This window comes from Rhincodon typus, chromosome 24 (assembly GCF_021869965.1).
Source record: "Rhincodon typus isolate 14 chromosome 24, sRhiTyp1.1, whole genome shotgun sequence".
Taxonomy (NCBI): Eukaryota; Metazoa; Chordata; class Chondrichthyes; order Orectolobiformes; family Rhincodontidae; genus Rhincodon; species Rhincodon typus.
In genome coordinates, this window is record NC_063355.1 from 18,785,968 (window position 1) to 18,801,718 (window position 15,751).

The window sequence follows — 15,751 nt, forward strand, 5'->3', positions numbered from 1 at the left end:
CCTTGTTATCACATCATCTGATCATGTATTTGTTTTCTAAACAGAAAACTTTGAATTTACATTTCTCTTGCTGAAGGTACAGTAACTTTGGTTGTTACTAAAAGGTTCTTGACTATATTTTGACTATAGTTGACTATAAATATTGCAGCAAGATACATTCCACATGGATAAGGTCATTCACAAATGTAGAACACTGCAAAGGAATTCATGAGAGTGCATACACACAGGGGGAGGGACAAATCATCACTGCCTGGGGTCATTTCTGAATTCAAGTTGATTTCATAGACCTATAAAGGTAAATAAATGTCCTTTTGTTTGCTTAAAATGGCATTCAAAAAGGTCAAGGTTGAATGCCTTGTGTTGTTTTGCATATTGATTCTGAGTCTCTGAAACATTTCACTAAATTGAAAATTGTGATTGTAGCATCTATTGTAATCTGACTCCCATGCAAGATACAATTGTATGTTTGAATTATATTAGTTTACTTGTGAACTTTGCATATGAACCCAAAGTGCAAAATATGGAAATATGTATTGACGCATCAGACTTTGTTCTGTGTTAACTAAAGGTACTAGCTCTTACTCCTTCAACCTAAGCAGCTGTAACAACAATCACTTGCACTGGTACAATGTATTTGATGTTGTAAACTACACCCAACAGATTTCATTACAGTCAGGGGCAGTCATCAAGCAGCACAAGATTATACAATGTAGCTGAAAGCAGTGGAAGTCGTACATTTGAGAAAGTTTATGAGAAGTGAGAGAAATGTAACAACACAGTGGGCTTTTAGGAAGGTGTTTCAGACTTCAGGTGAAAAAGTTAATTGAAGGAGGAATGATATGTCCGTGAAGCTGCAGGCTTATTGAGGATTATTTGATGCAAGAAATTGCATTTCTGCTTTTATTTTGAGGGTATTTATCACTTATTTATTTCAAATAATACGCTATCACTGCTGTTCTCCTGTTATATGTCTAAGAACATAAGAAGTAGAATAGGTCATTTGGCTATTTGAGCCTATGTCATTGTTCAAGAAGATAATGGCTAATTTTCTAAGACAACTCCACCTTCCCACAATATTCCTATAGCCCTGAGTATCCACAAGTCCATCAACGTCTGCCTTAAGGAATTCAAAAGCTCAGCATCCACAGCACTCTTGTGAATTTCAAAGATTCACAACCTTTTGAGTGATAAATGTCTTGTCAAGTCAACCCTAAATGTCAAACTCCTCGTTCTAACAGTGTGACCCTGTGTAGGTCATTGGTGCAGGGGGCAGTGTTTCTGCCTCTGACCCAGAAGTCCAGGTTCAAAGTTCCAGTGCAGGTCTTGATGACCAAGGAAATTATGTTCAGAAGCAAGCAGAGTGAGAATTGATCTGTAAATCCTTCCACTGTAAGAGTGGGAGACATTCCTGGTTAGCCATGCCATGGAAATAAATTGGAGCCTCCAACATCACTATCCATAGTTCAAATGGATGTACAAGTGTATGTCGCTCAGCAAATCAAACTCCTTCACGGGGCCCAGTTAGCTCAGTTAGTTGGATGGTTGGTCTGGATCAGATTAGCGCCAATGGGTTTGAGAGGAGGTTTGTTGCCTCTTTCAGCTGCAACTGTCTCCTTGCTCTCAACCTACTGGAGTTTGTGATGTTATCTTTGGGTAAATAACGCAAGAAGATGTTCAATATAGGTAATTTAAAGATTTTAAAGGCGTACGCCATCTGTTGGTTATTGTGAAATCTCTGTCTTGAAATACAATTACTTAAAGAAAGAAAAAGTACATCATCTCTTCCCTTCCGTGTACCTTATTGCAAAATCTTTGTCATGAAATACAATATTGAAACTTAGTCAACACTGGAAGAAGCGAGGAATTATTCAAACAGATCTTGAGCGGTAGGACCCAGAGGAATCCCTCACTGGCACGATAGGGAAGTGTCGAAAAGGACATTTCATTATCGCCAGTGATTGCAGTTACATTCTACAGGACACCACTAACCGAAGCTACCAATTGGTTGTGTCTGTTGATCAGAGCTTCAACTGATTCCAGGAGACGCGAAGCGCCTGTGTCCTGGTCAGTTTGCTCCCTAGAACTTTGTGAGTTTTGAAAGGTGTGATCTGCTGAAGGCAAAGAAGAGGTGATGGGGTCTACACCTTCGCTGCCTGCCTGGGAGATTCGCAACCTTGCGAACACAACCGGCTGTGAGTACAGTTTCCAGGCGCTCGCTTATACTTGGGTTGTTTAAGAGCCGAACTCAATTTAAAAGTGAAAATGTCGAATAATCCAGGAGGCTCGCGAAGATCACGCAACAAAAGGCTGGTTGGAAACGCATTTCCTCATACGGAAAGGACATGATAAACATTTTTTAAAAAAACTGCGTGATTTTCATCGCACTTCCTGAAGCTCAAGAGCTGTCAATGAATGTGTTGTAGCCAAATGTCTTTTTCATAGTGTTTATCCCCCCCCCCCCCCCATTCTTTCTGCCTCCTTTTCTCCGGACTCTGAGGGTGCTGTTTGGTCACTCAAATCTGGCCGTTACTCACACGCGAGTGAGCGGCTAACCGACTGTGGGGTGCTTCACAATGACCTGTCCTGCTGCTCACATCTTCACTCTCAGTGCGAGTGTGACAAACAGGGTAGGGTTGCCCCTGCCGAGCTGAGGGGGAGCTGAGTACACTCTCTCAGCGACCCTGCCTGGGTGACTAGCCGGGGTTGAGCAGACAAACCAGGGATCGACCCTGAATCCCTCCTGAACTGTACGTTTCAGTCACTAGGTAGATCAAACCCCAGCCTGTAAAGATCCTGGTCCTGAGCTGCTTCCACCCTACATTTCTGTATATCGTAACGAGGATGTGTTCATGCGTACTGGACCGTAGGCCTGTATTTGCTGCCCTTGATTCATTACCAATAGCATTAACTTCAGTAATGCATCTACTATTCTGTTTCTTGTATTTCAACAAGCATAGAGGTCAATAATTTCAAGAGGACATTGGAAGGGTGCTTGAGGGAAATAAACTTGCAGGGCAAGAGGGAATAGAGCAAGGTAATAGACTGATTTGACTGCCCTGCAGCATGGGGCATGAATTCAATGGGCTGGTTGACTTGCTTCTAAGCCCAATCACTCCAAGTAAGCCTCTGAGACAGCCTTAGCTAACCCAGAACAAGTCAAGTAGAACATGTATCTCTACCACGAAGGGCAGCAAGAACACTGGCAGTGCCTACCTATTGTGTCTCTTAAGTGAGTGAAACCCAGAAGTGCTTAGTGAAGTTTCTTTTGCTCTCTGTCAACATTACATGCTTTAACCAAAATGACAAAGTTACTGTATAGTTCCTCCTGCTTTCAGGCTCCATAAATGAGCACCTTGTGAAACAGGGGTTTTACTTTTGCTGACTCATGTTTGCATAGTCAATTTTTAAGGGAGTAAATGAGATTACATTTTCTAAGAAAAATGCCAAAGTATAGTATCTCATCTCTTTTAGGTTAGATTGTTTATTCCAAAAGATAGAACATCAATGTTCTCTACAGTGTCTAATCTCACCTTTCATTTAAATCCAAAGCACAGTGTCCCAACAAACAACATCACTTAAAAAAAATTTTCAAAATCCTGCTTGTAATTAACAATGTTGGAATATATAATTTGTTACCTTCACCTACCTTCAGAACTCAAAGTGAAATATGTGGGAGTAACTAACATTAAGTTGCAGTCTGATAGCAGCTTTTGTTAGCCAACTTAATCAGCTATATTTTCTTAAAGGCTCCAGGAATCAGGGAGTCACCTTGTTTACTTTTGATTATACCAGCCACATTCATGTAATTTGGAGATATCAGAAATATTAACCTATTTAAAAATAATACATTAATTAAATGGAAGCTGAGCCTGTTTCTGTGCTCCCAGTAGACACAATGAGTCCTGTACAGAAAATCTCACATGGTAAATGAAATAATATGGACAATTTAGGAGGGGATGTTCTTTCTATGTAAATATCTCACACTTTGAATTTCTTTCCTCTCAGTTACTTCAGAGCAAATTGAAATCTTGCACAGAAGATTCTTGCACCTAACGGATGGGAAGGCTACAATGTGGTATTAGTATTCTAGTTACTATGCATGTATAACAACATTTAGAGCAATTTTCCCCATGTTGAAGTAACTGCTTGTCCATATAAAATACTCACCCACTTTATTTTGCAGCAAAGATTGTTTTGATAACATACCAGATCTGGACTGTAATCCCATTAAGTCAAGAATTGTCAATGCATTTTTTGATAGGAGGTAAGTCTTCAATTCAGCCTTTCTAAATTAATCTATTTAGAATTATCATATTATTGATCATATGATTTTTTTTAAATCTTGCGTATACTGAGTGAACCCACTTTGCTTACAATCATGCAGTTGGGTCACAAACCCAATTCCTGCTGTTGGAATGGAATTCTCCACTCTCCATGAGATACATTTGAGCAATTTTAGCTGCTTCTGAGGAAGTGTGGAAGCACAGTATAAAACTAGAAATCTCAGAGAGACTGCTCGAATGGCTGATGTACAAAATAGCTATAGTACAGCATAAGCAGAAAGTATTTTTCAAGGTTGGAACTGAAGTCTATTGATAGAAGGGGGAAATCTAGGCTGTGCCTGATGTGGAAATGGGTGCTGAGAGTGAGAAAGTGTAAAGCAATCTCTTAACATCCATGTGTTTTGCCCTAGAAACTTGGGGCAACAAACGAGTGGAACAGTTGATGAAATCACGTTTGAAAACTTCCTGACTACTTTATCGTTTTTCCAACATATGGATGACAACCACACAAAAGAGGACTTAGAATACTACAAAAATGAAAAACTGCAATGTAAGGCACTGATACAGCACTTATTTGTACACTAGTAAGTCATAATATAAGTAATGTGATAAATATGTACCTGTTGGGAACCAGAAACAAGCTTGCGTCTTGAACAAATTTGCAGATTTGTACAGCAGCTTGTTGCATGTTGTAAGTAGTGGTATTTCAATTCGGTTTGCACATAGCTGTTAATGTTGAGATTGTGGCAATTTATGCATATGAAACATGCCTCACATAAAAATCTAGATCAGTATAAATGAAAAATCACCCCTCCAGCTTACAATTTTAAACGTTCCTCTAGACTCCACAGTTGAGAACTTTTAACCATTCACCTGCTTTATCTAGTTTCAAACAATAGTTATTTGCTCACCATATCTTATTATTCTTTTTAATATATTTTCTTTTACATATCAATGGGCTTTTTAGTGCTTGTGGTTGAAGTTTCTCAATTAAATAGATTTCTAAGCAGTGTATTGATTGATGGGTATGGTTGGAAAGAAAGATTATTGGGCTGTTGAGCTGAATGGATTTTCCAATTGTTAATCACTCCTCTGTTCCTATGAAAAAGACATGGCTTATTCCAAATTTCACACATCTCAGTAAAAATGTTATCCATATGATTTAAAAAAGCTACGGTAAAGCTCCTCTGAAATGTTTCTTTCTAATTGATTTAGTTTAATTCTCCTCAATGGACAAGGTCAAAAAGCAAGGCCTTACAACTCACTGCCCCAACCCCACTCAACTGCCCACAAAATGATGTTGAAAGTTACACCAAGGACGGTATTAAAGAGGACACAACCACCACCAGTCAAAAATTCAAAAAGAACTGGTGATATTAATTGAACAAATAATGGAATATTTCGGTTTCTATTTGAATGTTCCATCTGTCGGTGGCAGTCTGTTTTGTAAGACAGCAGCTACAAGTAGGAAATGTTTATTTCTTAATTTATATTGAACTTATCTTCATGTATGTTTGCTAGTTTTCTTCACTTTTTTCTTCCTCCAGTGGGTTCAACCCTTTTTCTTATCCATAATTTGAAGAATTTGAACAGTATCCAATGACACATTCAATTAGTTATCAAATTCCTACACAAGAAGCCAAACCCGTTTGGGAACTCCATTTATTTCAGAGAAGTTGAGAGGAATCCAATTTCGATTGTAGAAAACAGAAGTGAATTACATAATAACCTATGACAGGTGCAAGGATTTCACGAACTTATTACTTAGACTGGAGTATACAGTTCCTGTGTTTTTATCTTTAAGGTACAGCTTACGGAATGCAGCAAATATTACTCACTTACTGCAGTGGAGCATAACGAAGAGAAAAAGCACTGGACAAGTTTTCAGGAACAGAGTGATACTACTCTTTGTGGTTCTGATTTTAAATATTATTAGGCAAGTTCTGCATAACAGTGTGCTGTGACAGTGCTGTTGCACTCTCTTAATTCAGAAAGGCAGGGGGACACACAACAGCAAATATATGAAACAATGTAAAATATGCCTGAAAATAGTTTGAGGTCCTCCTTCTTCTACAGTTTCTATAAGATACTCCAAGTGTAGGAGTCAGTCTCTGTTTAGAAATTAACCTATGATAGGCAGATGCCCTAATATACACAGTGGCTTGTGTTAATACTTTCTTTTTTTTAATTCCTGAGATTTGAGCGTTGCTGGTACTTATTAGTTATCCCTAGCTGCCCTTGGGAAGGTGACATTGGACTAACATTTGAAGCACTGCAGTATGTTTTGTGAATGTGTTGCTGCACTGCTGTTATGTAGTGAGTTCCAGAGTTTTAGCTTCACAAGTGATTACTGCTGATGGTTAGTAGTTAATAAAAAGAGTCACAGTGATTTTGGTGACAGGAAAGTCTCTCACTTGTGTGTGATAGAACCTCTGGGTATAAAGAAACATAGAGGGAGGCTGCTAGGGCTTTTGTAGCACAATGGTAGTGTCCCTACTTTTGAACAAAGAGGCCCAGGTTCAAGTCCCACTTGCTCCAGGGATGTGTCACAGCATCTCTGAATAGGTTGATTAGAACATATTTAGAGGGTTGCTACTGCAGGGATCTTGCGGTGCTGTGGTAGTATCCTTACCTCTGAGCCAGGAGGCTGGGGTTCAAGTCCCACCTACTGTTGAGGGAAGTAGTCACATCTGTGAACAGGTTTGTTAGAAAATATCTAGAGGACTGCTCCTGAGAAGATGTTGTAGAAAAAGTTTGGCTAAATTGCAACAAGGCATCCTTTGGACAGTACATACTGCAGCCATGGAGCAGCAGTGAAGAGAACAGATATTTCAAATGATGCATCAAGCAAACTTGCTTTGTCCTCGACAATTCTGAGCTTCTTTTGAGTGTTGTAGCTGCATCTATCCAGGCAGATGAAGTGCGTATGATCTCCTTAGAGACTGAATTTCTTTTTAAAAGTTACCAAACCTTAATTTAATAGCTGAAAGAACAGCAGAACTAGATTTCACATTTTAAGACTTGTATTGTAATAAAGGAGTAAAACACTATTCACAAAACACAATTTTTTCATCAACTTATACTTGAAACCACAGAACAGAACATCCTATTTTTCTTTCAACATAACTGAAAATACATTTCCTAGCTATACTTTATACAGTCCTTTTCCTGGAGCCTGTCCAAAGTTATCTTAGCTCCCAAGATTTTACTTCTGTTGTTATTTTCTTTCTTCAGTCTGGGAAATTTTATTGTTAGAACCATCTTTTACAATGTGTTTTTGTTTCCCCTGGAAATATTTCTTCAAATGCAAACTAGACAAACCTTCTAACTGCCTCATAAGTCCTCACAAATTTGGCCTTTTCAATCAAAGCTAGAGTTCCCAACTACATTCCTGCACAGTGAGTCCTCGTGTCTTGTTATCTATAGTTGCTCCTGCTGACCCAGGTCTTGACAGATTACCTTGCCTTAGGTTTTCAGAGATATTTTAAACAGTTGCCCTCTCAAAACCCAACTCCATGGCAATGTCAATCACATGGGCCTTGTATCCAGTTGTATCTTTGTATCCAAGAAATGGTGATTAGCTACCCTTGAGACCCTAACTTCCTTTCATCTTATAGGTAAGTAGACAGTTTAAAAGTACAACCATTTGCAACTTGATATTCCTACACTTCTATGGCACTTGAAGACTCTCAGTCTAGCCACTGTTAGGACACAGGCTGTTAGCATTACCTCCCAAGACTAAACATCTTGTACCTTCTTCCCAGTAAAAAGTCTTGGCCTCCTTTAGTGTCTAATGATTAAAACACCCAGTCTTGCTGCAGGCAGACTGCAGAACTTGTCAGTTCTTCCGCTTGGAACCCGTCCAAGGTAATCTTAGATCGTAAGAGTTTACTTCTGCTATTTTCCTTTTTCAGTCTGGAAACTTTTAATCATAGAGCTATCTTTTACAATGAGCTTTTTTTACTTGGTGGATTCTTCCTCAAGTGCAAACTAGACAAAATGTGAAAACTTGTTCTGTCATCCTTTCAGCTATTAACTGCAAGCCTGACTTCCATTTTAAAAGTTATTGATCTGTAAGAAAATCATGACCACCTTCATTTTATCTTCAAATAAAGACAAAGTCCCAAAACAAACTAATCTTATAAACCTCATAGTTGTCACCCCACATTTCATAACTTGGGAGAGTAAGGAATTCACTATCGAATGTCCAGTCCCTGACCTGATATAGTAGGCATCACATTTATTCGGTTGATACTGTATAGTTATTGTTCAATGGAAACCATCAGGATGCTGATAGTTTTGGTAATGCGATACCATTGATTGCCAAAGGGAGATGACCAGACTTTAGTTAAGGTAAAAACTCTGTGGTAAAGTTTCTGTTTTGAACTTTGATAGAGGTCCAGGTGTAAACTAGATTGTCTTTGAAACTGTTTGAAACTGTTTTTGAAATGTGTTGAGTTCTACTTCAGCTACATTTTCATATTGCCAAATGCAGGGTTTGCCATGGACCAACTAATTGGGCAAATTTTTAAAAATGTAGATCTTCTAAAAATGTTGCTTTAAAATATTCTTTGACTTACTGATTAATTAATACAGTTCAATATGGGATTATCACAACAAATAAACAAATCACTCATGGGAGTGATCTGAAGTTCTGTGATTTTTCTGAAATACACAGAACCATTTATTGGTTTACGTTGGGTTGCAATAGTCCATTTCTTAGTGGATGAAAAAAATTGACATTCACCACCTTTTAAAATGTATCTATTCATGTCCTCACACCTAAAAGAACCAGCTTCATTTTTAAAACCTACTCAAAGCCTTGAAAACAAATGCAAGTAATGGAAATTCCTAAGTGGTTATTAATTCATCTTGGAGGGGTGGGCACAGGCACGGACAATTTTGTGTTGGGAGGTGGGTGGGGAGCAAGTCTGGTTTCCACCAAGTTTATTTATAAAACTAGCACAAAATATCGTAGAAATGCAACTTGTGTTTAACATAGTTACCTCCTGTAAAAACACACAATTTGTAATGTTCATTATGTTGATTATGGCCAGATTTCACTGAAGAATGTCAGCACAACTGAAGAGAGACTCCAGGCAACTGTTTCCTTAATTTCCTTGTTTAAAATGAAAAATAAAGAATTTACATACATGTTGTGCAACCAGAACACACAAGGAACCCATCGTATTAACTAAGTACAGTGAGAAGTGAAGACCGGAAACAAAAACACAAAGTGTTGGGGAAGCTTAGCGGGTCAGGCAGCATGTGAGGAGAGAGAAGTAGAGGATTCAAGTTCAATATGACTCTTCTTTGGAATTCTTTCCTTAACACCTGAAAGAAAAAGAAAAAGTTTCTTTTTGAGGCATAGAATAAGATGAAGTATGAAATGGAACTGGATATGGGGACAACTTTGTGATCATGTCAGGGGGTGCTAATATAGAGAGAGAGGTCGAGAGTGTGCATTTGATGATGCATGGCTCTAAGTGTGGATCTCACAGTGCACTAGGAACTGCTGTCTGAACATGGTTGTATGTTGTGGAGATATCTGTAAGCGAGGGAAGATTTGAAATGTGGAAACTACATGTGGAAACTACGTAAAGGATAAAGCAGAGATGGAGACTGAGGGAGGAAATGTGGCTATGAAAGGGAGCTTTATCAAATGCTAGGAGGAAATCAGAAAGCAATAAAGGTGAACAAGCTGAAAGATTCAAACGACAATCCTGAAGAGAGAGAATAACTTTTTCAATGTGGGCATATCTGGAAGAAAAGTGGCAGTAAATTAAATCCTTGAATATGAGCAAAATACTGTGGATGCTGGAAATCTGAATTAAAAACAGAAAACGATGGAGAAACTCAGCAGGTCTTGCAGCATCTCTGGAGACAGTAACATAGTTAGTCTTTTGAGTGTGAGATAACTTCTCTAGAAATCGCAGAGTTCCTGCTGAGAGACCTGTGGAGTTTCTGCTTTTCTTGGAACCCATTAGCAGATTTAAATAACTCATAAAGTTGATTGAAGGTAACACTTTCACAGTTGGGTTGTTTATATTTAGTGTGCTTTCTTTATCCTGTTGATTTAGAATGTATCAAGTGCACTTATTTCATATTATCCTCCTTGAAGCAGAACAACTGGTCCATTAACAAGTGCAAATTATTGCAAATGCTGGGAATTTGAAAGAAGAACAAAAGAAAATGGTGGAATTACTCAGCAAATCTGTCAGTTCTTTGGAAAGAGGAGCAGATTTAATGCTACAAATCAGTCACCCTTCATTGGTTCACATTGGCTAATCTGTGAGGAAAAGATAACATATAGTTTTATTCTTTCATTGAATCTGAGTGGTAGTGGAAGGCCAGCAATTGATGTTCATTTCTAATTGCCCTAACCACCATCTTGTACTGCTACAGTCCTTGGAGTTTAGGAACACCCACAGTGATATTAAGAAGGGAGTTCCAGGAATTTTACACAGATTCAATGAAGGAACGGCAAAATGTTTTGAAGTCAAGATGGTGTGTGGCTCAGAGGGGGCTTGCACATGGGATGTTCCCAAGTGTCTGCTATCCTTTTCCTTATTGGTGGTAGAGTTTGTAGATTAAGAAGATGCTATTGACGGAGCCTCAGCAAGTTAAGTCTGGATCGCCAGTAATGAAGGGAGTGAATGGTTAAGGTTATGCATGGGGTGTAAAGAAGTGGAATGCTGTATCCTAGATAGTGTGAGCATTGTGAGTGTCACTGGAGTTGCACTCATCCAGACAAGTGGAGTGTATTCCAAAGCACTCCTGACTTATGTTTGTAGACGGTGGACAGGCTTTGTGGAATCAGGATGTTGGTGAATGCAGAATTTTCAGCCTGTGAAACATTTGTAGCTACGATATTTATGTGGCTGGTCCACTTCAGTTTCTTATCAATGCTATTGTCCAATGTTGATCATGCAGGATTCGGTGATAGCAATGCCATTGAATATTAAGGGGAGATGGTTAGATTCTCCCTTGTGGGAGATGACAATTCCTGGCATTTATAAAGTGTAAATGTTACTTGACATTTGTGCCAAGAGTGAATATTATCCAGATCTTGCTGAATATGTACACAGCAACTTCAGGATACCCTTGTACATGTTTCTGTTGTGGTCATATTACTTCATTTCTTCTCACACTGTGAAAAACGTACAGTCATTCCATCAGAAAAGTGAGAAGTCATACAACAACAGGTTATATTCCAACAGGTTTATTTGAAGTCACAGGCTTTCGGAGCACAGCCCCTTTGTCAGGTGAAGTGAGAGAAAGGCATGCAGAACACAGAATTTATAGGCAGTGAGATCAAAAGATCATACAAATGGTATGAGTGGAGTGTCGAATAATGAGTTTCTGCAGGTGGTCAAATGTGTTAGACGGTGTGAGTAAAGTATCAACAGCTAAATAACAGGCAAAGTGATGACCTATAATCCAATTAAATGAGGCAGAGAGATAGTTACAGAAAAATTTAAAATAAGGTGGTGCTAGAGACAAACCAAATGACTGGAATACATTCAGAGATAGTAAGAACTGCCGATGCTAGAGTCTGAGATAACACACTGTGGAGCAGGCCAGGCAGCATCAGAGGAGCAGGAAAGCTGACGTTTCGGGTCGGGACCCTTCTTCAGAAATGGGGGAGGGGGAGGGGGCTCTGAAATAAATAGAGGAGGGGAGCGGTGATAGCAGGTAGATAGTGGAGTGGATAGGGTGGGAGAAAAGACGGACAGGTCAAGGAGGCGGGGATGAAGCTAGTAAAGGTGAGTGTAGGTAGGAAGTGGGGATGGTAATTGGTCAATGAGGAGGGATGGGCGGGTAGGTGGGAGGGAAGATGGACAGATCAATGAGGCGGGGATGAGAGGAGGGGCTGGTCTTGGGATGAGGTCGGGGGTGGGGAGATTTTGAAACTAGTAAAGTCCACATTGAGACCATTGGGTTGTAGGCTTCCAAGGTGGAACATGAGGTGCTGCTCCTCCAGTTTCCGGGTGGCATCGTTGTGACACTGGAGGAGGCCCAGGATGGACATGTCGCCCAGGGAGTGGGAGGGGGAGTTGAAGTGGTTCGCAACTGGAAGGTGTTATTTGTCGCGAACCGAGCGTAGGTGCTCTACAAAGCGGTCTCCGAGCCTCCGCTTGGTTTCCCCGATGTAGAGGAGGCCGAGCCTGCTGTGTTCCTCCAGCTCCTGACTGGAATACTATGATAGGTATAAGAGTCACATGCCAAGTGTCTAACCAAAGTAATAAGTCATCAAAAAGTATATGAACTAATCAAGGTAGAGAGGCCACACCAATTTATCAAGGTGATGGTGTCAAAACAGGACAGGAAGGAAGATTTTACAGATACAGAAAAGTGTGGTGGGGTCACATGTAGCCCGACATGAACCCAAGATCACAGTTGAGTCATCTTCATGGTTACAGAACTTTGCTATTAGTTTCTGCTCTGCAATTCTGCGTTGTTGTGTATCTTAAAGACCACCTTGGAAGACACTTACGAAGATCAGAAGCTGAATGTCCCTGACCACTGAAGTATTCCCCAACTGGGAGGGAACATTCCTGTCTGGCAATTGTTGCATGGTGTCCATTCATCCATTGTCATGACGTCTGCATGGTCTTGCCAATATACCATGCCTCGGGGCATCCTTGCCCGCAGCGTTTGAGATAGACAACGTTGGCCGAGTCACGAGTATCTGCCGAGTACGTGGTGGATGGGTGTTGTATGTTGATGTTGTCCTGAAGCCTGGTCTGTTTAAAGTTTGGCGGTTGCTTGGAGATGAGAAGTGGAGGCGTAGAGATGATCTTGGCGAGATGCTCGTCATCATCGATGACGTTGAAGGCTGCAAAGAACATGGTGTAGTCTCTCTGCTTCGGGGGAAGTACTGGATGATGAAAGGTTCTCTATCAGATGTATCCTGTGTCTGTCTTCTGAGGAGGTTGTTGCAGTTTTTCACGGTGGCACGTCAAAACTGCCAGTCGATGAGTTGAGCATCGTATCCCGTTCTTATGAGGGCGTCCTTCAAAATCTTTAGGTGTCCGTCATATTCCTCCTCACCTAAGCAGATCCTGTGTATGCGCAGGGCTTGTCTGTAGGGGTTGGCTTCTTTAATATGTTTAGGGTGGAAATTAGAGAAGTTCAGCATCATGAGGTTATCCGTGGGCTTGCGGTGAAATGAGGTATTGAGGTGTCCGTCCTTTATGGAGATGCATGTATCAAGAATGAGACTGATTTGGGAGAGTAGTCCATAGTAAGTCTGATGGTGGGATGAAACTTGTTCATATGGCTATATAGTCATTTCAGTGATCCCTCGCCATGAGTCCAAACAGATGAATGGACAGCGCACAACACAAGAGGGAACATTCCTGTCTGGGGAACACTTCAGTAGTCAAGGACATTCAGCCTCCGATCTTTGGGTAAGGATCCTCCAAGTCAACCTTTAAGATACACAACAATGCAGAATCGCCAAACCAGAACGGATAGCATGACCCATACCCATAAAAACGGCCTCAACTGTGATCTTGGGTTCATGTCGTGCTACATTTGACCCTACCACACTGTTCTGTATCTGTAAAATCTTCCTTACTATCCTGTTTTGACACCATCATCTTGATAAATTGTTATGATCTCTCTACCTTGATTAGTTTGTACAGTTTGGATTACTTATTATTTTGGTTAGACCTTCAGCATGCAATTCTTATATCTATCATGTTATTCCAGTCTTTTGGTTTGCCTCCAGCACTACCTTATTTTTTGTAATTATCCATCTGCCTCATTTAATCAGATTATAGGTCATCCTTTTGCTTGGTTATTCAGCTGTTGGCACTTTACTCACACTGCCTAATACTTTTGATCACCTGCAGAGACTTATTATTCGGCACTCCATGTTTGTGTGATCTTTGGATCTCTCTGTCCTTGATCTCTCTGTCTATAAATCTATGTTCTGCATGTTTCCCTCTCACTTCACCTGACAAAGGAGCTGTGCTCCAAAAGCTTGTGATTTCAAATAAACCTGTTGGACTATAACCTAGTATCATGTGATTTCTGACCTTGTCTGCCCCAGTCCAACGCCGGCACCTCCACATATAAAAGTGAATATAGACAAAACGTGACAAAACATGACGACAGGAATTGAAACTCTGAAAACAGTTATGGCCCAGACAAGATCACTACATTAATGTTCCAAACTGATTAGAGATCAGGAATGTTTTTTAGACAAAGTTCGAGATCTGAGGCACTTAACTTAGAGAAATAGGTCACAACTTTTTGAACAAACAAATGAAGCTTTACTATACATGATAAGAAAAATAAAGCAAGTTACAATATGTTTACAACTTACACTTTATCATCTGGAATTCATGAGGTAGATATGGGTTTACAAACATAGTGCTGTTGAGCACCCCTTAGAACACATCAAATATCAGTCCAGAAAGACACCAGAGATTTCTCATCAACGATCCATATATCAGTGAGACAGCAAACTACCAAATTTGATTAAAAATTTTTCTCATCCCAAAGAAATTCCATTGAAAATCTAGCTTTGAAACGCCCTCAAAACCACTTTGCTGTAGTATACATGACTGTACGCTCATTGGTTGAATCTCTTTTCCTGTCTTGGCTTCTCAAAGCTGCACTCCAGCACCTACTGATGGCACAATTCCAGCTCTTTGTCACAGCTAGCTTCACCAAGCTACCACTGCGCTGGGTTTCTCTGAACTCATCTCCCAGATGCACTAAGCAAACACTATCTATGGGCTTCCTTCACCCCCCAACTCTGAATAACCCCTGAGACTCCCCACCCGTACCCAGCTTTTCAGAACAAATTGCAGTGCTTTATCTGTACAGAGACACATTCACTGCTTCCATCACATGCTCAGTCATTGATCAATACCAGCCACCTCTTGGAGTATCTCAAATATTCTGCATCAGAAAGGACTTGTGTATCACATTCAAACTCGACAGGTAGTTCTCCTGTAATGCGAAAGTTGCGTTCTTGTCTGCCCTCACGCTATAGAAAATCGCTGTTAAAAATCACATTATAGGGAAATTGCTATGCAATATCGCTATACCTGTACAGCAGAAAGTTCATGTTATCCAGAAAACACCTACTATTCATCAATTGTGTTACAGCCAATTCACATTAATAAATCACACATTATAGCAGAACTACCTTTACATCACATGGACATTTTCAGCACAGTGCTGTGAATATGCTCAGCGTTGTGTGAAGAATCATCCACATTCTCATCAAAAGTTTGTTCGTACACATCACTGTCTTCTGTTAGAATGCATCATATCCCTAGGAGGCAGTTGCATTGAGTTGGAATACTAGTCCTTGATGATCAAGACCCTTGTCCTGAATAGACCTTTCTTCTTCAGCATTTCTGCAAGTTTGCTAGATTGTGTACTATTAGGGAGGTATACCATAAGAACATAAGAACTGGGAGCAGGAGTAGGCCATCTGGCCCCTC

The 15,751-nt window shown here is 40.1% G+C and overlaps 1 protein-coding gene across 1 annotated transcript in view; it reads left to right on the forward strand.

Moving 5' to 3' along the window:
- Window positions 1–1,819: 1,819 nt before the first annotated feature.
- LOC109932138 (calcineurin B homologous protein 3-like) overlaps window positions 1,820–15,751 on the forward strand; it is a 38,544-nt gene continuing 24,612 nt past the window's right edge. The window contains exons 1-4 of the mRNA XM_048611711.1: window positions 1,820–2,192; window positions 4,006–4,075; window positions 4,184–4,264; window positions 4,694–4,833. Coding sequence (XP_048467668.1) covers window positions 2,132–2,192; window positions 4,006–4,075; window positions 4,184–4,264; window positions 4,694–4,833 — 352 coding nt within the window. The 5' untranslated portion in view covers window positions 1,820–2,131. The remainder of the gene's footprint in view (window positions 2,193–4,005; window positions 4,076–4,183; window positions 4,265–4,693; window positions 4,834–15,751) is intronic.